We start from the raw sequence: 26,896 nt of genomic DNA, 5'->3' as shown, positions 1-26,896 counted from the left end.
CATATGGCAGTTCTATTTCCAGTTTTTTAAGGAATCTCCACACTGTTCTCCATAGTGGCTGTACTAGTTTGCATTCCCACCAACAGTGTAAGAGGGTTCCCTTTTCTCCACACCCTCTCCAGCATTTATTGCTTGTAGACAATAGCAATGGATAACAGTCATTCTGACTGGCGTGAAATGGTACCTCATTGTGGTTTTGATTTGCGTTTCTCTGATAATGAGTGATATTGAGCATCTTTTCATGTGTTTGTTAGCCATCTGCATGTCTTCTTTGGAGAAATGTCTGTTTACATCTTTGGCCCATTTTTTGATTGGGTCATTTATTTTTCTGGAGTTTAAAATACTTTTTCCCAAGGCATTGAAAACATTGCATCATGTCCTCTAGTGTACAATGTTGTTAACTTGAATTAAAGGTCACCCTGATTGGAGAAGGAAATGGTAACCCACTCCAGTATTCTTGCCTGGAGAATCCCTGGGACAGAGGAGCCTGGTGTGCTGCCGTCTCTGGGGTCGCACAGAGTCGGACACAACTGAAGTGACTTAGCAGCAGCAGCAGCTACTTGTTAGCTGTTTATAATACCTGACTTTTTTTTTTTTCTCTTTCTCTTTCTTCATTTGCTTTCGAACATTTTAGATCTCTCCTTTACTTTTGGTGTTCTGATACTTTATATGGACTGTTCTACATGTGCCTCTTTTTCATCCATCCCCATAGTACTTAGGAGACACTGTCAATCCGCTCAAGAAGTTTTCTTCTTCTGTGGCTCTTGTTATTATTATGTTTTCTATATTTTCTCTAAAACTGTTATACTTATGTTGGACTTTGAGGCCGATCTTCTATATCTTTCAACTTTTGTCAGATACTTCATATCTTTATTTATTTGTTCAACATTCTAGAGTTCTTCTGCTTTAGCTCCTGGTCCTTCGGTTAAATCTCTTGCTTTGGCAATCCTATTTTAAATTTGCCAAAACTCCTTCTTGCTTTTGATTATTAAATTTATCTGATATTATTAATTAGAAATTTAAAAATAATACTGTGTTTCTGAACAGACTTTTCTGGAGTAATGTTCTGTTTGTTCAATTTGCTCTTTTTTTTTCATGCTATTGATATGTACTTCATTTTTCTCAAATGTCTGGTAATTATTATGGTTCATTTTTTATTTTGCTTAAAGAATGAGGATGGTTCATGTCAGCAAATGATGTAGATCTCCCTCCCCCTCTCGCTGGCTGGGCACTGATATTGATGCCTTCGCATCAATGACCAGGCTTCACTTAACAGTGTGAGGGAGGAGGGGGGCAAGTGAGTTCAGGTCTCTGCTTCCTGCCCCCTGCCCTAGACCAGAAACTTAGCCCTATGTACACTGAACATTCACTTTCTTTCCAGTCAGTTTCTTGATTTCAACCTGGGAGGAACCCTGAATGTGTCAGTTATTCTAACTAAATGGAATGAGAGGGGATGGGAGGGGCCAAGTGAGATGGACTTGCAATTAATTACATAATTTGCCTCTTAATCCTGTGACTTCCAGACTCTGGGGTCTCTTGGGACTCTGCTCTGCAGGGAAGACCATTCTCCCACAGCTCCAACCTTATCCTGTGAATGAGTTCTAGGCTATGACCTTCTGCACCCTAAGTCATCCACCAAGAGTCAGACATAACTGTGTCTGACAGACACTGTCTTCATTACTAACTGAGAGTCGCTCAGTTGTGGCTGACTCTTTGCGACCTCATGGATTGTAGCCTGCCAGGCTCCTCTGTCCATGGAATTCTCCAGACCAGAATACTGGAGTGGGTAGCAGTTCCCCTCTTCAGGGGATCTTCCCAACCCAGGAATCGAACCCAGGTCTCCCGCATTACAAGCAGATTCTTTACCATCTGGGCCACAGAGCACTATATAAATTTCTAGTGTAAATACCAATATTTTTTTTCTCTTAGATATCACTGCCTGTCAATGAATCATAGTTCATTTTACCATGAGTAAATTTGTTCACATAAAGGCCATTTACAACCAAGATACAATGTTATACTTAAGTTATTCGTAGTTAATAATTTATTGATATGGATTTATTAGCCAATTTTTTCCTGCCTTTAGTTTTAGCTCACAAATTATAAAAAGCAATACTTTAGAACTCAGCACAGTCATTTCATAGGAAGAAAATTTACTTCATGTCACAAATGCAAACTTTAGCAACAAATCTGTAGAAGTTACTTTTCTAGGACTATTATCAAAGCATTATTTCAGCTACTCAAGGTAAAACATTATTTATCAGAATGTGATGCTTCAAAATGTCACAGATGAAAAACACATGTCAAAGGTAACACATTTGTTTAATTTCATTAGTTACAAGTGAACTTGTGGATAAGTCATGACTTTAGGTGTGTATAACATTTCTGCTGAAACGTCCAATCCACATCTCAATGATAATCATGAATGAATATGGCTATTGAGAGATTCCAGGTGAGTCAGGGTCACCATCTCTAGGAATTAGATGAGTGATTCAGAGCCAGCTTGATATGTTGGTCACTCACTAGAATTTCTGGTTCAGATCATAACCAAAAAATGAAACAAAACATTTCCTTGGTCACATATCTAGGCTCCAAAGGGGAGATGGCAGCGCTGAAAGATGGGAAAACCAGAGGTTCTGCTTCCTTATTGTTCTTCTTTCTCTTCCTCATGGCAACCTATGTTTTGAGGGGGAGGGTTATCCATGGAGTTTTAAAACTGGAAGAGGCCATCAAGCTCCTTCATTTCTACAGACTGCAGAGACCCAGTAACTTGGCCAAGGTCCAACAATAAACAGATGCCCAGCCTGCTTGGTTAATAAGCAGGTGATCCAGAATGCCCAGCTCATAATTCCCACTTGCCATTTGGAAGGACTTTCTCGAGTACATGCTTTTAATGCCAGGAGACTGGCCAAGAAGAGCTCTTCTTAGTCTGCTCAGCACAACAGCTGAGATCTTGCCAGTTTTCCCAGGCAACAGTTGGTTCCCACTCAGGTAGATTCTTGTGAAGAGATGATTGTTTCAGAGTCGGAACAAAACAACTCAAAGCCTTCTTCTCCCCTTCATGTGTCAAAACAGCTGTTCCTTGTATGATGTCCTCTTGGACGTTTCAGTTTTGTGGAAATCAAACTCTCTTGGGTTCTATCAGTGAGCGTGAAATTGTACTGAACCAACACAGAGTCAGTTTTGTCTTGTGGTTACCAACCAAGTTAATAATGATTGCCATTTGCTAAATCTTTAGTATGAAATGCTATATAAAAGTGAGTAAGCGCAATGTCAACGCGGCTCAGTTGGTATGTATGAAACATTTTACAGTGTCATCGCTGCACTTAACATCCAGTGAATCTTCCAGGACGTATAGATTACTTTGATATCACCTGGAATTCAGACACGCCAGTTGCCTCTCTTCCTTCTTGGAGGCAAAGATTAGGTTACTGCTAGTCCTTCTCCAGACATGAACATTACCTACAGATTAGATCAGCCGTGTGTTGTGTTGATGGTTGGAATGATGCTCAAAAAACCAACCTAAGTCCTTGTACCACTTACAAAACTGTTTGCTTATACTCTTTTGAGGTTTGGTCCTGCTGCTTTGGGGTTTGATGAGAGTTTTCAAGCAGTTCATAGCCATCCTGCACGTTGGGGAGACTCTGCCTCACATCTGGGGGAACCTTTTGGACCCGAATACTGGTGCTGTTCTTTGGAGAAACTCTCTGACCTCGGTATGCCTGAGCCTGGCGTTTACAGATGCCAAACTTGCTGAGCAGGATAAACACATCCCTCTGGAAGGCTTTGGTGAAAATGGCATAGAGGAACGGATTGGCACAGGAGTTAAGTGGGTAGAAGAGGACCAGCAAGATTTTGGAATTGGTAACAGTGATGAGAGGCTTGTTCATAAGGGCCGACAGAGCGTAGAAAGAGATTGGGGCCATGCACATGAAATCAGTGAAGATCAACACAGCCATCCTTTTGGCAATTCTGGTGTCTTTGTCCCCCGGGTTGTAGTGGGGATTTCGGACTGTGATGTAGATCTTCACGTAACAGGCGCAGACGATGATAAAGGCAACGATGTTGAGCAACAGAACGAGGATAATGTACGCCAGGGCAAGAGGGGTCTCGGTGTCCATGGGCAGGCAGATGCTGACCTTGGCATAGCTGCTTATTCCCACCAAAGGGAGCAGGGCGAGCAGGAAGCAGCAAACCCAGCCCCCCAGCATAATGACGTAGGCATGCCAGAGGCGGATCTTGCGGTCCAGGTGCATGGCGAAGGTGATGGCGTACCAGCGCTCCAAGGTGATGACCGTCAGGGTGTACACAGACAACTCGCTGGCAAAGACGGTGAAGAAGCCAGCCGTGTTGCAGCCAGGGCCCGTCTGCCAGTCGATGGCATGGTTGTAGTACTCGGACTGAGTGTAGAGGTCTACGGAGGCGATGAGGAGCAGATACAACCCCATGCAGAAGTCTGCGAAGGCCAGGTTGCACATGAGGAAGCGTGGCACGGTCAGCTTGTAGTGGCTCGTGAGGAGGATGACCAGGACGAAGACGTTGCCCAGGAGAGCCAGCAGACTCACAAACCACACCACAATTCTCAGGGACTTGTAGCCCATGATGTCCTCACAGGGGTTGAACTCATCCGACTTGGGGGTACACACCATGTCCTCACTCCCGCCACACACGGTATAGTCGTAATGGCTGTCAAAGGCCTGCAGAGTCTCCTCCTGGGGGTTTTTGAGCTCTTGGCCAAAACCAATGATCTCATCTTCTTGCTCCTCAAAGAAGACGTAGTAATGAGAGTTGCTGTGGGTATCTTGGAACTTGGAGTTCTCCTTGTACCCGGCACTGCCATCACCCAGATCCTCCTCATATTCCTGGTAGAAGGGACCACTCAAAGCACTGGCAGATTTTCTCTGACGCAGGCCCCGAATACTGCTCTCGTTACACATTAAAGACTGAAAGATTCTGCAAGGCAGTGGATAGAAAGTTACCACTTGTTGAAAACCCACTAATGGTCCCCACCACACTTAGCAAAATGTGCAGACTAAGTAGTATGATACACAGGATTCTACATGATGTGGTCAGGCCTGTCTCTCCTGCATCATTTCCTATTACCTTCCCTACCCAAGTATGATCCACTGACATACTGTCCTTATTTCTCTTCTGCAACCAGCTCAAGAACAGCAGTGATTAAAAAAAAAAAAAATCATGGATACTAGAGCCAGTCTGCCTAGGTTAAGACCCGATTCTACTATTTTCTGGTTATTTCACCTTGGGAAGGTCTATGAGTACTGGTTTATTTATGTATAGAACGGGAGAGAGAGAGTATTTTATTTTGGGTTGTTATAGGAATACATGAGTGTATCATTTTAAAGTTCTTACGACAGCACCTGGAATGTTGTTAGTACCAGGTAGATGTGCGTGTGAGGGTGTGTGGGTTCACTTGTGTCTGACTCTGCTAGTTGCTGTTAGTATTATTATTATTCCTACTCAGAGCTTCAGAATTCCACGTTCCCTTTGCCTGAAAAACTCCTGGCTGCCTCTACTGAGTATTCAGTTTTAAACTCAAATTGTCTTTCCTCAGAACAACCTTTCTTCCTCTTTTTTAATAAACTGTCTGACCCTTGTGTTCATTTCCCTCATAGCACTATCTGAGATCTTCTTAGTTGTTTGCCGGTTTCTTTTCTGACTTCCATACTAGAATGTAAACAAAATGCAAGAAGGCTCTGGTCTGTCCTATTCATTTCTGGGAATAGGACAGTGCCGGGCACATAACAGGTGCTCAGTAAATGTTTACTGAACAGATGAATAAAGGGACACTATTGTGCAGGCATGCTTATGGAAGTAAGCTTTAGGGTTTCACTAGCCCACCAGATAGATCCCAAAGAGATTCCTTAGATGGCCTCAGCTGCTGAGCAGATTCATCTATGGAGTGATGTTTAAAATCTGCAGCGGACTGCCTATTCTACCTTGTTTGGAGGTTCATGAGAAATCATTCCTGTCTCTCCTGCATCACTACCTAAAATCCTCCCCTCCTCTGCTTTGATGCAGAGATACAAGCCTTATTTCTGATCTACAAACACTTTTGGTCTGCAGAGTCACTGTGTCCCATGGACTTCATGTTTCTTACAGACGCTTCCAAATTCTTCTCCACCTGTTTTTGCAAACAACAGAACTTCTTCCTCAAACCCAGAAATTAATTCAACTTCCACTAAAACCTTTTGTCACTTAATCCAGACACTGCCACTTACCCTCTGATTTTCTTCTGATTCTTAAAAGCACAGCAGTGGCTCGGATAAGAAAGGTCAGCCCGTGTGAGGTGAAGGAAACTCAAGGAAAGAGGAAGTTTCTTTAGAGTCCAGGTGTTTCTTGCTATCAGTTCCTTCAGGTGCTCCAGGCCTTTGGATGGCAGGGCAGTGACACTGGTGTAAGAGAGGTCCCTGAGAGGGAGACAACAGTGATCAGAGGGCGGGCAGCCAGGGCCTCTTAGAGTCCAGACAGGCCTGAGATTCACGGGGAGATGACATGATGCCTTCTTCTACTGAACATGCCCCCTGAGATGTTACACACAGCCACTGGTCTAAGGAGGAATAATATGCTTCTAAGTTGATACACTGCAAGGTACTCCCTTTTTTAAAAAAACTTTCAGATTGGAGTATAAGTGCTTTACAATGCTGTATTAGTTTCTGCTTTACAACAAGGTGAATCAACTATATGTATACATAAACATATATCCCCCTTTAGCTTTCCTCCCACCCACCCCATCCCCACCCCCACCCCCACCCCCACCCCTCTAGGTCATCACAGAGCACCGAGCTGAGCTCCCTGTACTACGCAGCAACTTCCCACTAGCTAGCTATTTTACACACGGTAGTGTATGTCAGTTCAGTTCAGTTCAGTTGCTCAGTCATGTCTGACTCTGCGACTCATGGACTGCAGCACACCAGGCCTCCCTGTCCATAACCAAGTCCCAGAGTTTACTCAAACTCAAGTCCATTGAGTTGGTGATGCCATCCAATCATCTCATCCACTGTCGTTCCCTTCTCTTCCTGCCTTCAGTCTTTCCCTGCATCAGGGTCTTTTCAAATGAGTCAGCTCTTCGCATGAGGTGGCCAAAGTATTGGAGTTTCAGCTTCAGCATCAGCCCTTCCAATGAATATTCAGGACTGATTTCCTTTAGGATGGACTGGTTGGATTTCCTTGCAGCCCAAGGGACTCTCAAGAGTCTTCTCCAACACCACAGTTCGAAAGCATCAGTTCTTCGGCACTCAGCTTTCTTTATAGTCCAACTCTCACATCCGTATAGGGCTACTGGAAAAACCGTAGCTTTGACTAGCCGGACCTTTGTTGGCAAAGTAATGTATATATGTATATATGTGTATATGTGTACATGTATGTCTGTGCTACTCCTGAATTCATTCCAGTCTCTCCTACCCCCGCTGTGTCCACAAGTCTGTTCTCTACATCATGTCTCTATTCCTGGGATTCTCATTTTCATTGCTTAGAACTCCAGTATCAATACAAATAATAAATAGTTCATCAGACATTTTGTTTTACCCATTGCAGTACATACAAACTCTTGGAATCAGAGACGGATGTCAATTTTACTCTGGAAAACTATACCATATAATTACTAAGGGGTCTCAAGGCAAGAGAATAAATCTGAACAGGTTCAAAGGGCCTAAGTTGCTCCCAGTCTCTGTGGGGACTAGGGTTTGGGGACTGATAAATTACTCATTGATCCAGATCAATACCAGTATCATGAAAATTGTCTAATGATACAGAACTTAGGAGTCATAACCAGTTACATGGTGAATTCATGACAGAACAATCTCACCATTCTTTACAAGGTTCTAAATGTATTCCTGGAAAAAAACTCTAGGGTTTATATTAACAAACTAAAGTGAGATTCAAGGTACTTCCAAAAACAATGGGGAGGTAGTGAGGCTGGGAGAGTGTAGACATTAGCATTAGTTACCTGCTGCTGCTGCTGCTGCCAAGTCACTTCAGTCATGTCCGACTCTGTGTGACCCCATAGACGGCAGCCCTTAGGTAGCATTAATTCATGGCTTTTAGACATTTTTTGCTCTTTTCTGTGTTCTAGAGTCTACCTGTGTATCTTGCCCCATCATTTTTACTTGCATTGAATAATGGCTTGAATAAACCACAAATTTTAACCTGACACCTCTCATATTTTATCAATGTTCATTAAATATTCTTTATTTTTTATACTCATATTTTTAATATCTCATATAATTAGCATGTAATATTAAGCTGATTAGCAAATGAATTGCAATGTTTACAACTTCTTCCTCCACATCATTGTAACTGAACTTTGCTGGGATTTACATTCTCAAGGTTCAAGGTTCCTAGAACTTGCTGTTGTTGTTCAGTTTTAAGTTGTATCTGACTCTTTGCGACCCCATGGACTGTAGCATGCCAGGCTTCCTTGTCCTATGTATCTCTAGGAGTTTGCTCAAACTCATGTCCATTGAAATGGTGATGCTATTCAACCATCTTATCCTCTGTCATCCCCTTCTCCTCCTGCCTTCAATCTTTCCCAGCATCAGGGCCTTTTCCGATGAGTTGGCTCTTCGCATCAGGTGGCCAAAGTATTGGCGCTTCAGCTTCAGCAACAGTCCTTCCAATAAATATTCACGGTTGATTTCCTTCAGGAATGATTGGTTTGACCTCCTTGCAGTCCAAGGTACTCTCAAGAGTCTTCTGCAGCACCACAGTTTGAAAGCATAAATTCTTCGGCGCTCAGCCTTCTTTATGGTGCTATTTCTCTTCTCTTCCCCAGTAGTATATTGGACATCTTCCAACCTGGGGATCTGGTGTCATATCTTTTTTGCCTTTTCATACTGTTCGTGGGGTTCTCGAGGCATGCCGTGCAGGGTCACCCAAGACAGACATGTCATGGTGGAGAGTTCTGACAAAACATGGTCCCTCCTTGAGGAGGGAATGGCAAACCACTCCAGTAAACTTGCCTCGAGAACCCCAAACTTCCCTGGGGGGAGGCAGGTAATAATTGCTCTTTGTGCATTACTTCATGATCTCCAGGTGATTTTTAACATTAAGCAAGTACATTTGGAAAACTGGCATATATGAATGACTTCGTAGCTAGTGAGAGAGTTGCGGAATGAAGCACAACTGTGAGGTAAATGCGGTTGGACTTTGCCCTCCTGCCTGTGCTTTTGATGCATATCTTTCTCTTTTAAGCCTTCAAGGTGCGGCCACTTTCTGCCTCCAGTTTTTCTGGAAGCCACTTCTGTGTGTCTATTCTGTCAGTGAAACAGGAGAGCATCTCTTGGCTCTCCTTCTCTGCTTTGCTGTCTGTTGGATACACTGATTGTGTGTGTTCATCTGAAGGTGTTTATCCTTCCAAGTAATGTGTTTGCATTTTAAAAGATAGTTCTTGAGAAACCCCTTTAATAACCGTTCCAGTTACTGCATGACAAAATACCCCCAAACTAAGTGGTATCAAACCATTTTGTATTATAAGCATAGCTTTTATGGGCCAGGATTTCGAACAGGGCTGTGGAGGGGACGGTTTGTGTCTGTTCCACGCTGTCTGGGGCTCAGCTGGGCTGACTCAGTGGTTAGGGTGGCTCAGTGGCTGGAGGCTGGGGGTTTAATCAGGCTGCTTCACTTGCACGTTCTGGTGTCAGGGCTGAGACGGCTCAACCCTGCATTCAGCTGAGACTGCGGATGTGCCTTCTCCCAGTGATTTGAGCTTCTCACAAAATGGTGGCTTACTTATGAGAGGAATCATCTGAAGAGAGGGCATTCTAGGAGAACCGGTAGATTCAAGGGCAGGAGATACTGAACCTCATGGGCCGACCTGCCAACCCAGGGGAGGCATCCTCCTCCATCATCTCCTTCTCGGTGGGAAGAGCGTCCAGGAATTTGGTGCCTTATTTTAAAACTGCCATAGCTGTCTCGCTGTGGGCTTCCCTGGTGGCTCAGAGGGTGAAGAATCTGTCTGCTGTGTGAGAGAACTGGGTTCCATCCCTGGGTCAGGAAGATCCTCTGGAGGAGGAAATGGTACCCACCCCAGTATTCTTGCCTGGGAAATCCTGTGGACAGAGAGGCCTGGCCAGCTACAGTCCATGGGGTCGCAAAGAGTTGGACACAACTGGGCGATTAACACTTTCACTTAGTTGATCCGGCGGTGAGGATATCAGTGGGGCAGGTATTTGCTGAAAAGAGACAGCTCACCACTCTGCAAAGCAGTCTGTGGGCCAGGCAGCAGACAAAGAGACGAGACATCCTTTGTGTCCAGAGATCCAGCTGACTGAGGGTGGAGCCAGGATGTGGGTCTAGAGTTCTCAGATTCAGTCTCCTGGGAGCTTTTCTCTACCTCTTACGTTCAGGTCCCTGGACTCTTTGACCTTAGATCCAGGTGCAGTGACCCCTTCAGGAACTCATTAGGCATCTGGGAGTGAGGAATGTATTCCCCGATTTGTCTGCGTGTCTGCAGCGAGTGTATCCCAGGTAGTCTAGAGTTAGGTCCCGATGGCGCTGAACTGGGAGGGTGTTTTTGGAAAATGTGTATAAACTTTGTGACACACATCTGTAACATAATTAGTACTTGGCATATCGTAGGTGTTCGATGTTAACGCCCTCTTTGCCACAATCTGGAGTTTATTTAAGCTCAAGTCAGAAGCAAGGGACCTAGCAAATACAGTTCCAGCGCAGATCTTGACTTATATATTCAACTGCTCATTGGACATTTCCACTTGAATTTTTCACAGGCATCTCCAACTGAACAGATCCATCCCGAACTTAGCTTCTAATACCCCATCCGCATGCCAACCTGCTCCTCCTCCATTTAAGCTAGCAGAAACCAGGGAGCTGAACTCCAAAAGAGCTGGAATCCGTGTATCTGCCTGTCTCGTGGGAGCTCTCTGGCTCGAGCTAACAGCATCTCTTGTTCCTGTAGTGGTCTTGCCAGTTACTTGCCTCCAATCCACTCTCCTCACAGCAGCCAGGGTAGTCGTCACACATGAGTGAAGCAAGGTCAAAAGCTTTGCTCAAAACCTTGCAGTGATTTCCTAACGTACCGTGAATCACATCTACCCTTCCTCCCATGTTTGCCAGCGCCCTGAAGATCCGCGGCCTTTCCCTCCTCCCCAACCTCATCTCAGGGGCCAGAGCCATTTGCAGCCCAATCTAGATCCACTTAATACTAGGATCAATCTGGAGCCATCTCCCTCCCCACGGGCAGGAGCCACTCGATGTCTCTCTAAGCATCCATTAAGCCCGCTGCTCCGAGAGTGCCCCGAGATGCTGCGCTCTCCTGACGCAAGCCCCTCCACGCCTGCCCCTTAAGCCCTTCCAGAGTCAAGCAAGGAGAACAGCTGCCGCCCCTCACCCTTTGAGCATCAGTTTCAGCTCCCCTGCAGAGATCTAGAGATCTGCAGGAAGGAAGGGAGGAGCTCCTTACACTTCCCAATGGACTCAGCATCACCTCTCCTCTCAAGATGATGAAATGATTCTTCCCTTTAAGCCTACTGGCATTTCTTTATTTCCTGCCTACCAACTACCATCTTCCAGGGCTTGTGTCCTTGTGGATTCTCTCTTGTCCTTGCTCAATATTCATGCCATGTACATATGGTACCACGTATATACACTCCTGTGAAAAAGATAGCTACTGGGGACCTATTATAAAGCATAGGGAGCTCAGCTTGGTGCTTTGTGATGACCTGGAGGGCTGGGAGAGATTGAGGGCAGGAGGAGAAGGGGATGACAGAGGATGAGATGGTTGGATGGCATCACCAACTCAGTGGACATGAGTTTGAGTAAGCTCCGGGAGTTGGTGATGGACAGGGAGGCCTGGCGTGCTGCAGTCCGTGGGGTTGCAAAGAGTTGGGCATGACTGAGCGACTGAACTGAACTGAACTGAAGAGGGGTGGGAGGGAGTCCAAGAGGAAGGGGATTATATGTATATATATACGCATGAAAGTCTTTTTAGGCATTATATCCAATTTACAAATTACGATAGAAATAGTGAAAGATGTGGCTATGTAAAGTTATACACTATGTTCCATAAAATACTGCACAGTATAGCATCAAATAATTTAAAAAGGAACATCAATGGAAAAGAAATATTCATGCCATGAGTATTTACAGTAAAATGCAACTGAGCTAGACCCCAAATAAGATCTCAGGTCAGCAGTTGATATGTCTGCAGAGTCACGGTTCTTATCACTACCACCTTAGTTCAGGTTTGAATTACATTTCAACTGAGTTTTGCAAAAACCTCCTGAGTGATCTCCCAGAAAGTGTCTACTAACTCTGCCTTTAGACTTAGGAGAGGATGTTCTTTCTAAAACTTAAATCTCATCTTGTTGCTTTCCAGCTTGAAACCCATGGCCTACAGATTGAAGTTCAACCTTCTCTCAGTCTCTGCTCTCTCTCCAGTGGGAGTCTCTTCCTGAATCCACATGGCTTGGGGATCTTAGTTCCCTGACTAGGGATTGAACCCGCACCCTTGGAAGTGAACATGCAGAGTCCTGATCACTGGACAGCCAGATAATTCCCTGGAGTATATTTTCAAGTAATTTCTTAGAAAAGTGATATATGTAAGATGTTTTCTGGATCCTGTATGACTAAAAAATGACTTTCCCCCCCCACTCTTTTAAATTTCAATTGATACTTTCAGTTCAGTTCAGTCACTCAGTTGTGTCCCCCTCTTTGTGATCCCATGAACCACAGCATGCCAGGCATCCCTGTTCATCACCAGTTCCCGGAGTCCACCCAAACCCATGTCCATTGAGTCGGTGATGTCATCCAACCATCTCATCCTCTGTTGTCCCCTTCTCCTCCTGCCCACAATCTTTCCCAGCATCAGGGTCTTTTCAAATGAGTCAGCTCTCCGCATCAGGTGGCCAAAGTATTGGAGTTTCAGCTTCAAGATCAGTCCTTCCAATGAACACCCGGGACTGAGCTCCTTTAGGATGGACTGGTTGGATCTCCTTGCAGTCCAAGGGACTCTCGAGAGTTTCCTTCAACACCACAGGTCAAAAACATCAATTCTTCCGCGCTCAGCTTTCTTTATAGTCCAACTCATACATCCATACATGACCACTGGAAAAACCATAGCCTTGACCAGACGGACCTTTGTTGGCAAAGTAATGTGTCTGCTTTTTAATATGCTATCTAGGTTGGTCATAACTTTCCTTCCAAGGAGTAAGCGTCTTTTAATTTCATTGCTGCAGTCACCAGCTGCAGTGATTTTAGAGCCCAGAAAAATAAAGTCAGCCACTGTTTTCACTGTTTCCCCATCTATTTGCCATGAAGTGATGGGACCAGATGCCATGATTTTAGTTTTCTGAATGTTGAGCTTTAAGCCAACTTTTTCACTCTCCTCTTTGACTTTCATCAAGAGGCTCTTTAGTTCTTCTTCACTTTCTGCCATAAGGGTGGCGTCATCTGCATATCTGAGGTTATTGATATTTCTCCCGGCAATCTTGATTCCAGCTTGTGCTTCCTCCAGCCCAGCGTTTCTCATGACGTCCTCTACATATAAGTTAAATAAGCAGGGTGACTAAATACAGCCTTGGCATACTTCTTTTCCTATTCGGAACCAGGCTGTTGTTCCATGTCCAGTTCTAACTGTTGCTTCCTGACCTGCATACAGGTTTCTCAAGAGGTGGTCAGGTGGTCTGGTATTCCCATCTCTTTCAGAATTTTCCACAGTTTATTGTGATCCACACAGTCAAAGTCTTTGGCATAGTCAATAAAGCAGAAATAGATGTTTTTCTGGAACTCTCTTGCTTTTTCGATGATCCAGCGGATGTTGGCAATTTGATCTCTGGTTCCTCTGCCTTTTCTAAAACCAGCTTGAACATCTGGAAGATCACGGTTCATGTATTGCGGAAGCCTGGCTTGAAGAATCTTAAGAATTTTTAAAATGAATTAATTTCTAAAGTTTACAGCTTTATTGAGGTAATAATTGACAAAAATAATATGTATTTATGGTATACAAAGTGATGTTTTTATATATGTATACATTGTGAAATGATTACCACAATTAACATATCCATCACCTCACATAGATATGATTTTTTGTGTGTGGTGAAAACACTTTATGTCTACTCTCTGAGCAAATATCAAATATACACTATAGTATTGTTAACTACAGTCACCATGTGAAAACTAGGTCGGATGAATCACAAGATAGAATCAAGACTGCAGGAGAAATGCCAACAACCTCGGATATGCAGAAAATACCACTCTGATGGCAGAAAATGAAGAGAAACTAAAGAGCCTCTTGATGAGAGTCAAGGAAAAGACTGAAAAAGCTGGCTTGAAACTCAGCATTCAAAAAACTAAGATCATGGCATCTGGTCCCATCACTTCACGGCAAATAGAAGGGGGAAAAGTGGAAACAGTGAAAGATTTTTTTTTTTCTTGGGCTTTAACATCACTGTGGACGGTGACTGCAGCCATGAAATTAAAAGATGCTTGCTCCTTGGAAGGAAAGCTATTGATAAACCTAGACAGTACATTAAAAAACAGAGACATCACTTTGCCAACAAAGGTCCATCTAGTCAAAGGTATGGTTTTTCCAGTAGTCATGTAGTGATGTGAGAGTTGGACCATAAAGAAGGCTGAGCACCAAAGAATTAATGCTTTCAAATTGTGCTGCTGGACAAGACTCTTGAGAGTCCCTTGGACTGCAAGGAGATCAAACCAGTCAATCCTAAAAAAGCCGACCCTGAATATTCTTTGGAAGGACTGTTGCTAAAGCAGAAGCTCCAATACTTTGGCCACCTGATGTGAAGAGCCGACTCATTAGAAAAGACCCTGATGCTGGGAAAGATTGAAGGCAAAAGGAGGAGGGAGTGGCAGAGGATGAGATGGTTGGATGGCATCTCGACTAAATGGACATGAGTTTGAGCAAACTACAGGAGACAGTGGAGGGCAGAGGATCCTTGCATGTTACAGTCCATTGAGTCAAAAAGAGTCAGACAGAATTTAGAGAGAGAACAACAACAAGGCTGTACCTTAGACTGTCAGAACTTAGGCTATGTAACTGAAACTTTGTACCTTTTGACCAACATTTTCTTGTTTTCCTTATCCCCCAGCCCCTGGCGACCACCACCATACCCCCGTTTTACTCTGTTACCATGAATTCAGCTTTTTTAGATTCCACAGGTAAGACAGATCATGTGGTGTTTGTCTTTCTGTGCCTGGCTTTGAAGATTCTAATTTGAGCTTGACAAGAGCGGGGCTTACTGTCAGGGTTTTGCACCCAGGCTGGTGCTTAGAAGACAGAAGGCTCTGAATACATATTTGTCGAATACATTTTTACAGTGCTTTCTTGTCTTGTCTTCCTTTTTTATGGCATGTTTGAGGAAGCACACGCAGCAGTCAGGAGCAGGGGTTTTAAATTCAGACCATCTGGATTTGCGTTTTCCTTTCCCCACTGACTAAACTTAACTATCAGCCACTTAATTTTTTTGTCCCTCCGATTCCTTGTCTCCTTGAGCGGGGGGGGGGGCGGGGGCTCACAGTGGGCTGTCAGTAAATATTAACCATTATTATCACTGTCGTTACAGGGACAAAACATCTTCTCAGGTTAACCTCAGGTCGCTAATTGTTGCTTTGTAAAATGTTCTTTTCTGTTCTCTGCATGCCTTTTGTTGCTCCAGGCTCGTCCCTGCCCTTGACCCGCTCCTACACATATATTTGTTTATCTTGGTTTCCATCTTTGACGTTAGTAGCATTCTTTGATGGGTGTTCCTTGTTGTCACATTCACGCTTAAGACTGAGGCACTGAAAATCTGATCTCAGGAGCTTGTCTACCAGTAGACTTTGCTTTAGGGCAAATTTGTAGGGAGCTGGCCATTCTGCTGTTGAGCCCTAAAATGCCAACATGGAGGTCTTTTTTATTTTAGAGTTTTTCAACTTCTTCAGAAAAGGTACTTCAAATCTCCAGCTTAGAGAGGAGGTACTTGGCAGCTGACATTTTGCATAAAAAGGGTAGAGGGTTACCATTTCCAGATTGTTGTTCAGTCGCTCAGTCGTGTCTGACTCTTTGTGACCCCATGGACTGTAGCCCACCATGTAAATCTGTCCATGGGATTTCCCAGGCAAGAATACTGGAGTGGGTTGCTATTTCCCACTCCAGGGTTGGGAGTGGGTTGCTTCCCCACCCAAGGATCAAACCAGTGTCTCCTGCATTGGCAGGCGAATTCTTTACCACTGAGCCACCTGAGAAACCCTCATTTCCAGACAGAGACGTTTAATTAACCCTTTTGTTTTTAGCCCTATATGTCACTCTTGCTACGTCCATCACCTCTAAATACCCGCCAACACACCCTTCAGAGGTGCTGCAGGGTGAGACAGTTGCCTCTGAATGTGGCTTCCTGTGGGCACTTTAAGCTTTGCCCTCCTTCTCCTCTGCCTCCCCCCCCACCCCAAATTCTGTAGCTCTCTAGACCACCCATCTGTCCTCATCTGTCCTCTTTGTCCTTGTGGATTTCTGTATATTAAAATTTTCTTTCCCACGTTTCTTAAGGGGATCTCAGGAGGGAGAAAAAATAAAAGCTTCAGTTCAATGCATCATCTCTGACTGTTAATCGCTCTTCCTTTTCTCATGTAGAAATGGGCAGGAGGTAAGAATCAGCACACTTGTTATAGCCACGCTTTCCGGGAAACAGACTCACTCAGAAGGACAATGCAGATAGTGGAGTGCAGTTTATTACACCGGCGGGCCCTTGGCTAAGAGGAGACTCTGCCTTGGGCCCGCCGGTGTAATAAACTGCACTCCACTATCTGCATTGTCCTTCTGAGTGAGTCTGTTTCCCGGAAAGCGTGGCTATAACATTTGGTGCATTGGCCGGGAAACTCTTCACTTTGAGGAGACAGGTCTCATTTGAGGCCACCCCGAGGCTTTGTGGCTTGAATCTCCTAGAGGGGGGAAGGCGCCTCGCCCCTCTGGAAGAATTCAGCCTTTCAAAGCCCGGTTTCTTCGCTTTGTCAGGTAGTGGACGGCAGCAGGGGAACTGAGCGCTCAGGTGAGGAGGAGCCCACCCAGCAGGGTGGAAGAGGGGGCCTGATCACCCCCCTGGGAGGGACCAGAAGGAGCGGGACCCACAGGAGCCTGGAGTAGGCAGGTGGCGATTGCTTGGTACACAGGTCGACGAGCGTGCTAGGGTTTAGGAAGGAAATTTGTGAAGGACATTTAGGAGGTATGTCCACGCCGTCTCAGGGAAAATTATTACCAAGCGATCGCCAAGGGATTTTTAGGATAAGAAACTGGTCCTAGTATGCTCGTATTCTGCCCTCCCCCAGGAGGTGTCCCGTCTGCTGTGAAATTCTTGACCCCCCCCCGGAATTGTTAGGCTAGAAGGAGGGGGAAACAGAAGTGAGTATGAATTGGCTTTTCCGGAGATGGCCTGGGACATGAGATATTTAACCCATCTGTGTTTTCATCCACACCTGATCAAGCCCACCAAGGCAGAATGGACTTTAAGGGAGAAACAGTCTTGGACCATGTGATGTTCTGGTTCAGCTGTGCTGACCAGCAGGTGAAGACACGCTGATCCCCCTTCTCCCTCTGGGATATGGCAGGTAAGGCTCTTCTCACCCCAATTAGGAAGGAGGCAGAATGGCAATTTAAGTGTTACTGAGTGGAAATATCAGAAGTACATAGGGTACTGAGAACTTCGTAGACAGAACGAAAAGGAAATGTAGAAGAAGGTCCGAGAAGGTAAGCAAGATGGGGTGAAGTGAATCTAAGGCAACTGTATTGGAGTGAAAATTTTAAAGAAGGGATTAAGAAGAAACTATGGGGTGAAGGTGAAGCCTAACTGCCTCCACATACTCTGTGAGGTCGAATGGCCCCCTATGGGAGCAGGATGGCCACCAGAGAACACCGTGAACTTAAAAATAGTGGAAGCAATCTACACAGTAGTCACAGGAGAGCCAGGACACCTGGATCAATATCCATCTATTGACTCATGCATGGCTAGTGTTAGCTTGAGACCCTCCTACTTGGACAAGGTTCTGTATCCAGAAGGGAAAGGGAAAAATATTAATGGCACAAAAATTGACTGATGATAAAAAAGGAAATTCTACAGGATTTGGACGGGGATGACCTGACCCCTCCCCCATGCTGGATAATGACGCGCCTGCCTCCCAGTGCTTCACCAGGACCGGAGGCCTCCTTAATGCCCAATCCAGGGCCAGGTGAAGTTTCTGCAACAGCCGCTGCTCCTCCGCCAGCTTTCCCGGAGTTCGTAGAGCCGCCGTTTGGGCAGGCTCCGATCCCGGTGACAGAAGCCTCTGGCCAACACTTCCAGGATCCCGCTCCACCCGAACCGCCCAAGCTATACCCGCCTCTCCCGGTGAGTACTGACAAGAGGGGGAGGGAGACGTTGGAATTAAGCAGAGACCGCACTCTGCCAGAGAGCTGGAGGGAACGAAAGAGAACAGACAAGAGACTTATAGTGCAAGCTGCTGCTCTGGGAAAGTCTACCTCGGGCCCTCCAGAAAACCTCATCTGCCCCAGGGACAGGACAGTCCTTCAGCCGGTCCCAAGGGAGGCCCTGGGCCCATTACAGCCAAACCAGTGTGCCTGGCGCCGAGCTTTTGGCCACTGGAAGAATGAATGCCCTAAGGCAAGGAAGGAAGAGGAAGCTCCCGCAGTTGTGGGGCTTGCTGACCTGGAAATTAACTAGGGCTGCCAGGGCTCAGAGATATCAGGTCCCTGAGAGCCCATGGTAACCGTAAAAGTGGGGGACCAAAACACTGACTTCATGGTGGATACAGGAGCAGAACTGTCGGTAGTAACAAAACCTGTGGCACCACTGTCCAAAAAGACTACTGCTGTAACTGGGGTATCGGGAGGAGAGATGATTAAATCGTTTTGCCAGCCCAGAAAATGTCAGATGGGGCGGGGGGGGCACCAAGTGATTCATGAATTCCTCTACATTCCTGAGTGCCCAGTACCCCTGTTGGGAAGAGACTTGCTCTCCAAACTAGGAGCACAAGTGACTTTCTCCCCTGAGGAGAGGCCCACCTTCTGGACGGACTCTATGACTTATTTGCCCTCTCTCTCAATACCAAGATGAGTGGAGGTTGCATGAGCCTCTGAAGGCAGAACCGGGTGGGCCAGAAGAGCATGAGGGAGTTAACTCAATTATTCCCTGAGGTCTGGGTGGAAGACAACACCCCCTCCCCCCAGGCTGGCTGAACATCACGCCTCAGTGATAATGGAACTCAAACCAGGTACCATCCCGGTTAGAGGGCGCCGGTACCCGCTATGGATGGAGCCTGAACTGGCATATTTACCCACATCAATAGATTGAAACAAGCAGGCATTCTAGTAGAGTGCCAGTCGGCTTGGAATACGCCAATCCTGCCAGTCAACAGGGAAGGAGGACAGGACTGTAGGCCTGTACAAGATCTCAGGCTAGTCAACCAGGCTACTGTGACTTTACACCCCACTGTTCCAAACCCCTATACCTTGCTTAGCCTCCTCCCACCAAGGACTAAAGTTTACACTTGCCTAGATCTCAAGGATGCCTTCTTCTGCATACACCTCGCCCCAGCATCACAGCCCATCTTTGCCTTTGAATGGGAAGATCCAGTGGGGAGCACCAAACAACAGCTCATCTGGACTCCCCCACAAGGGTTTAAAAACTTCCCAGCCATCTTTGGGGAAGCCCTGGCTTCTGATCTGGACTCATTCCATCCGGAAGAGTATGGATGTCAGCTCCTACAATAGGGGGATGACCTGCTGCTGGCTGCCTGAGACCAAGGAAAAATGCTGGAAAGGGACAAATGCACTGCTCCAGCTGTTGATGAAAGCAGATTACCGGGTGTCGAAGAAGAAGGCACAGATCTACAAAGAGGAGGTAAGGTATCTGGGGTTTGTTTTAAAAAAGGACTCAAGGTTCCAGACTCTAATTGGGTCCTATATACTGATGGCACTCGTCTGATAAAACAGGGACAACAGCTCTGGGGTATTCCAAAGTGGAAGGGGCCATCAAGACTGAAAAGAGAGGGTGGGAATTGCCAAGTGGCAAATTATTGGTACCGGAGGAGCTGGCACACACTCTGGTAAGCCAGACACACCAAGCGACCCACCTAGGCCATGCTGACTGCTCACAGGTTAATGCTGCCTCTTGGATATTCAGACAAAAACCTCCGGGTATTCAACTGAAAGGCACACTGCCCCTTGAACACCTGGGAGTGGACTTCACTGAAATGAAACCTCACCGACACTACCGTTACCTGCTGGTCATGGTATGTGCATTCTTGAGATGGGTAAAAGCTTTTCCTACCTGGACTGAAAGAGAATCAGAAGTATCCCGGTGCCTGATTAGGGAAATGGTTCCTAGATTTAGATTTCCTACCAGCATTGGATCAGGCAATGGCCCGGCTTTTGTAGCTAATTTAGTATAACAAGTAAGCAAAACTTTAAACTGCACACTGCATATAGGCCCAGAGTTCTGAGATGGTGGAATGAACCAACTGGACACTTAAAGGGACTCTCCAAGTGGATCAGAGAGACTGACTGCTCCTGAGTGGACTTGCTTCCAATGGCTCTGCTCAGACTCAGGATGACCCCACAGTCCCAAGGCTATTCTCCATATGAAATTGTGTATGGGAGGCCTCCTCCCATAATAAAACAGGTGTCAACAAATTTGCCTCAGGTAAGGGGGGATAGGATTTCACAGCAGATGGAACTGGGTAAGGTAATAAATCGGGTAACTAAGTTTGTACAAGAAAGGGTGCCGTTCCCCCTTGGGGAACAGATTCATGAGTTTACACTTGGTGACCAAGTATGGGTCAAAGATTAGAAACATGATTTGCTAGCCCTTTGGTGAAAGGGCCCTTATGTTATTCTAACTACCCCTACTGCAGTTAAAGTTGCAGGTATTGTCCCTTGATCCATCACACCAGAGCGAAGAAGGCATACCACGCTGACCCGGAAGACGCGGAGTGGACCACCCAGAAGGACCCCACCGACCCACGGGGAACCAAGATCATTCTGAAGAGAAAGAAGAGAAGGAGATCCCGGACGAGCCCTCTACAGGATGGAGCTGGGTAAACGACTCCTGCTGCTCTGCCTCTTCAACGCAATCCTGAACCTGACCAGTGTTCCTGCACAGGACAACGTCTTCATCTCGTGGGCACATTCTTACGCGAACTTCCACAACTCCTCCAACTGTTGGGTATGTGGGGCCATGCCCCTGTCAGTAATGGACGGACTCCCCTGGTGGGTATCGCCACTCCGTTATGGGGACTTTATACCACTGTGTTCCTTCTTAGAGCAACAGAAAGGAACTTTTCTCTCTCTCACCAACCATAACCTTTCTTTGCTCTCCTGGTGTAAGAAGAAGCCATCAATGGGCCAGGGACATAGGGTTACATTTAACATGAACACCAGCCTTATGGAGATAACAAAGGCTTATACCTCATATATGAAAATTAAAGAGAAAAAGGGCTCCCTTAACAAAAGGGGGACAGGCCTCCTGGTACCTTGAGCAATACTACCAGGTCTGGGATGAATATTTCTGGATGACTCCTGAGAAAGGACAGTTGATTACCCCTGCTACTATTTGCTGGGAACAAAAAGAACAGAAACTTGTATTTGGAGACCACCCCCTAGACCCAAAAGAATTAAAATATATGGGTTATTTGCCCCCTGAACAATGTAAACAAATCTTGGAAGTTACCTATCACCCCAATCAGTCTGTTCAGTGGCCCAGTTCCGACTGGAAATATAATCCTGGAATCCGCTGGGTAGCCCCCAATGGGACCCAGTGGCTCTGTGGGCTTAACTTATGGCCATGGTTACCAGTTGGCTGGGTGGGGCGTTGCACATTAGGATTTGCTTTCTCCCATGGCAGTATTAAGCCTAGCCTACACCAGCCTCCAGTAAACCTGCCTTATCTGCATGCAAGATGGACACGATCTGTGTTCCAATGGTATGACTATCTTGCTGCCTTGTTTATACCCTCTGTAGGGACAACGGATATCATGGTTAAGGTAGAGGCCTTAACTAATTTCATTAAACAGGCGCTCTTAGACAGTACTAAAGCCACTCAAGCTTTGAACGAAGAACAGATTCAGATGAGGAAGGCAGTAATTCAAAATAGGATGGCATTAGACATACTCACAGCAGCCCAAGGAGGGACTTTGGCGAATGGTGTGTACATCCCTGACCTGTCTGAAGATGTATCTGCTGCCTTGGAGGATATGCAAAATCAAGTGAAAGCCATGTCTAATGAACTGTTGTTATAGTAATCTTGATCATACTGCTTTGTGGACCTGCTTCCTACAATGCCTTGTGAATTTTGTAACCCAGAGGTTGATAGCATTCTCTCATGTGGGTGGCAGGAGGGCTAAGGTACAATATATCTCAATAAATGATGCTCGTTATGGAAACTAAGAGCATCAAGAGGGGGGAATGAAGAAAGAATTCATAGGGCCTGGACTCCATCTCAGGCCTGTCTGTGCTGATCGTGCGCGGCCACCTCTCCAGTGGACTCTGAACTCTGTGCTTAGCGCCTGTGGGAATGACAATGGAAGGATAAGACCCCCCTCTGGGCAGGGGAATCTTGAAGAACAGACACTAATCACCCCTGCCTCCGGACACTATCTATCAGAATGTAAGCACAGGCTTATCAGTTATTAACTATTTGGAATGTAACTGCGGGCTTATTGATTATTGACTGTTTGAACACATAACACGTGAATGATGGGGTTATTGTAGTTGTATTTACCCTTCCTTTGTTTATGTAAGTCTCAAGGGAATTGGGGTAGTGGGTTTGGACACATGGGGTATAAAAGATTTTCACAAATGCTGGTCGGGGCCCTTGGCTAAGAGGAGACTCTGCCTTGGGCCCGCCGGTGTAATAAACTGCACTCCACTATCTGCATTGTCCTTCTGAGTGAGTCTGTTTCCCGGAAAGCGTGGCTATAACACACTGAGTGCTGAGCCACACTGGACAACCTCCAGATCTGGAGTTGGTGGGGAAAGAGCCCTAGTCTGCAGAAATCCTCTAACTTACCAAGGCAGGGATCATTTTATTTGAAGCTGTATCTCTTCCCATTTGCCTACATTTTTATTTGACCACTTTGAACCCAGAATTTCCTAGTGGTGTACCTTTTCTCAAACCCTTCAGGGTACAGTTAAAATTTGTAAGTGTTGGTACTGGAGTGAGAAGGATATGGAGGGTAGCTATCAGCCAGCAAGGGACCTGAATTCCTTTGTAAATGCAGCCATGCAGAGTGAAGTCTACAAGCTGGAGGGCCTTGCTTCCCCTGTCTGACTCTGGCACTTTCCACAAAGAGCTCATCAAGTGAGGGACACTGAGCTTCAAGAGAATTTGTCTCTAGCCAGTATTTACTCACAAGCAGCATGCAGCTGAGCCAAGCCTGGCAGACAGTTCGAAGTCTAATTGCCTAGGTCATGGGAACCTTCTCAAGTTAAGTGTCTAATGAAAGTAACAGGACCTGAGTTTGGATGGAATGAATCCTGCAGGGTTATGTCCTGGGCAAGAATATCACCAAATTTTAATGATGCCAGGGGAAAAAAAAAAAGCCAACTGATATTTGACGTCACAGCAAGAACAAATTGCTTCTCATTAGCAATTATCTGCTCTAGCATTGCCAAACATTGGAACAATGTCCATTTTTTTTTTTTTTTGGTGAGATGTTTTATCATGATCAAATACACAGTTAACCTTTGATGAATTCAATTGCAACTTAAATAAGCACTGATCGGCTCGCCAGTGTTTCAGCAGCAATTACAAGTCTCTTTTATGTCTGCTTGCAATGAACATGCTTCTCTAGAGGTCAACATGTAGACACTGATTCATTATGAATGTGTAGTCACATCTGTAAATTGGTAGATGGAAATGCATCTAAGAGCAGAAAGAAGGTTAATTGACTGTTTAAAAAGGAGTTTAATTAATCGATTGATAACAAGGGCTTAGAGGCTTTAAGTTCAAGACAGTTAGCCTGTCATTATTTGTTTGAACGAATTTTAAAATAGGATATGCATTTATTTAATAAGTATTGATGATTGTTTTCTATGTCTCAGGTATAGCAGTAAACTAAGCATGCAGAAATTACTGTACTTCTCCTGCTTACATTCTAGTTGGGCAAGAAGAACAATTTTTTAAAAATAAAAGTAAAACACACAATATGTTAGCTGATGATGATCAATACCATGGGGAAAAGCAACATAGAGTAGGGGAAGGGAAGAGCCCAGAGTTGGATCACAGTTAGAGATGGGGGAGGGTGTCAGGGAAGGCCTCACTGAGGAGCTGGTTGAGCAGAGGTCTGAAGGAGCTGAGGGAGAAAGCCACACTTATATCTGGGAAAGAGTATTCCAGGAAGAGAGTCCAGTCAGTGCAAAGGCCCTGTGGTGAGCGTGTACCTGGTTTGTTTAAACAAGCAGAGAGGCCAGTGTGGCTGGAGCTAAGACAGTGGGATGTGAGAGCAGGAAACATGGGAGAAGATGTCAGACGTTACGGGGAGCAGGTCATACGTGCCTTGTAGACCATTCAAGGGATTCTGTCTTCTCATCAGAGAGAGATCAAAAGCCTTCAGAGGAATGGTATAGTCTGACTTAACCTTAAAAGGGTCAAACTGACTACTGCTCTGAAAGTAAACCAAAGGGAGCAAAGGGTGAAAACAAGCAGGCCAACAAGAGACAGGATGGTTCTTGGACCAGAGTGGTAGCAGTGGAGATGCTGAGAGTGGTTGGAGTCTGTATAGTTTTAAAAGGTGAACCAGTGGGATTTTCTGATGGATTTGGATATGGGGTGTGAGAGGAAGGTCAAGAATGATTCTGTGACTAATGGTCTACAGCTCAGTTCAGTTCAGTCGCTCAGTCGTGTCCAACTCTTTGCGACCCCATGAATCGCAGCACGCCAGGTCTCCCTGTCCATCACCAATTCCCGGAGTTTACCCAAACTCATGTCCATCGAGTCGGTGATGCCATCCAACCATCTCATCCTCTGTTGTCCCCTTCTCCTCCTGCCCACAATCCCTCCCAGCATCAGGGTCTTTTCCAATGAGTCAACTCTTCGCATGAGGTAGCCAAAGTATTGGAGTTTCAGTTTCAGCATCAGTCCTTCCAGTGAACACCCAGGACTGAGCTCCTTTAGGATGGACTGGTTGGATCTCCTTGCAGGCCAAGGGACTCTCAAGAGTCTTCTCCAACACCACAGTTCAAAAGCATCAATTCTTTGGCGATTAGCTTTCTTCACTGTCCAACTCTCACATCCATACATGACCACTGGAAAAACCATAGCCTTGACCAGAGGGACCTTTGTAGGCAAAGTAATGTCTCTGCTTTTTAATGCGCTCTCTAGGTTGGTCATAACTTTCCTTCCAAGGAGTAAGTGTCTTTTAATTTCAAGGCTGCAATCACCATCTGCAGTGATTTTGGAGCCCAAAAAATAAAGTCTGACACTGTTTCCACTCTCTCCCCATCTATTTCCCATGAAGTGATGGGACCAGATGCCATGATCTTAGATTTGTGAATGTTGAGCATTAAGCCAACTTTTTCACTCTCCTCTTTCACTTGCATTAAGAGTCTTTTTAGTTCCTCTTCACTTTCTGCCATAAGGGTAGTGTCATCTGCATATCTGAGGTTATTGATATTTCACCCAGCAATCTTGATTCCAGCTTGTGCTTCCTCTAGCCCAGTGTTTCTCATGATGTTCTCTGCACATAAGTTAAATAAGCAGGGTGACAATATACAGCCTTGATGTACTCCTTTTCCTATTTGGAACCAGTCTGTTGTTGCATGTCCTAACTGTTGCTTCCTGACTTGCATATAGGTTTCTCAAGAGGCAGGTCAGGTGGTCTGGTATTCCTGTCTCTTTCAGAGTTTTCCACAGTTTGTTGTGATCCACACAGTCAAAGGCTTTGGCATAGTCAATAAAGCAGAAATAGATGTTTTTCTGGAACTCTCTTGCTTTTTCAATGATCCAGTAGATGTTGGCAATTTGATCTTTGGTTCCTCTGCCTTTTCTAAAACCAGCTTGAACATCTGGAAATTCACAGTTCACATATTGCTGAAGCCTGGCTTGGAGAATTTTGAGCATTACTTTACTAGTGTGTGAGATGAGTGTGATTGTGCGGTAGTTTGAGCATTCTTTGGCATTGCCTTGTTTTGGTATTGGAATGAAAACTGACCTTTTTCAGTCCTGTGGCCACTCCTAAGTTTTCCAAATATGCTGGCATATTGAGTGCAGCACTTTCACAGCATCATCTTTCAGGATTTGAAATAGCTCAACTGGAAATCCATCACGTCCTCTAGCTTTGTTCATAGTGATGCTTTCTAAGGCCCACTTGACTTCACATTCAAGGACTCGATGAAACTAAGCCATGCCCTGTGGGGCCACCCAAGATGGATGGGTCATGGTGGAGAGGTCTGACAGAATGTGGTCCACTGGAGAAGGGAATGGCAAACCACTTCAGTATTCTTGCCTTGAGAACCCCATGAACAGTATGAAAAGGCAAAATGATAGGATACTGAAAGAGGAACTCCCCGGGTCAGTAGGTGCCCAATATGCTACTGGAAGTCAGTGGAGATATAACTCCAGGAAGAATGAAGGGATGGAGCCAAAGCAAAAACAATACCCAGTTGTGGATGTGACTGGTGATAGAAGCAAGGTCCAATGCTGTAAAGAGCAATATTGCATAGGAACGTGGAATGTTAGGTCCATGAATCAAGGCAAATTGGAAGTGGTCAAACAGGAGATGGCAAGAGTGAATGTCGACATTCTAGGAATCAGTGAACTAAAATGGGCTGGAATGGGTGAATTTAACTCAGATGACCATTATATCTACTACTGTGGGCAGGAATCCCTTAGAAGAAATGGAGTAGCCATCATGGTCAACAAAAGAGTCCAAAATCTAG

The 26,896-nt window shown here is 45.4% G+C and overlaps 1 protein-coding gene across 3 annotated transcripts in view; it reads right to left on the bottom strand.

The window, feature by feature from the left end:
* Positions 1 to 2,021: 2,021 nt before the first annotated feature.
* Positions 2,022 to 26,896, bottom strand: part of TSHR (thyroid stimulating hormone receptor) — a 159,881-nt gene continuing 135,006 nt past the window's right edge. For all 3 annotated transcript variants that reach the window (XM_043472691.1, XM_043472693.1, XM_043472692.1), the window contains 2 exons: positions 6,240 to 6,428; positions 2,022 to 4,953 (listed from right to left, as the gene is read on the bottom strand). In XM_043472691.1, the coding sequence (XP_043328626.1) occupies positions 3,540 to 4,953; positions 6,240 to 6,428 (1,603 nt within the window). In that variant the 3' untranslated portion in view covers positions 2,022 to 3,539. The remainder of the gene's footprint in view (positions 4,954 to 6,239; positions 6,429 to 26,896) is intronic.

This window comes from Cervus canadensis, chromosome 6 (assembly GCF_019320065.1).
Source record: "Cervus canadensis isolate Bull #8, Minnesota chromosome 6, ASM1932006v1, whole genome shotgun sequence".
Lineage (NCBI taxonomy): Eukaryota > Metazoa > Chordata > Mammalia > Artiodactyla > Cervidae > Cervus > Cervus canadensis.
This window is presented reverse-complemented; position numbering and strand designations above follow the sequence as displayed.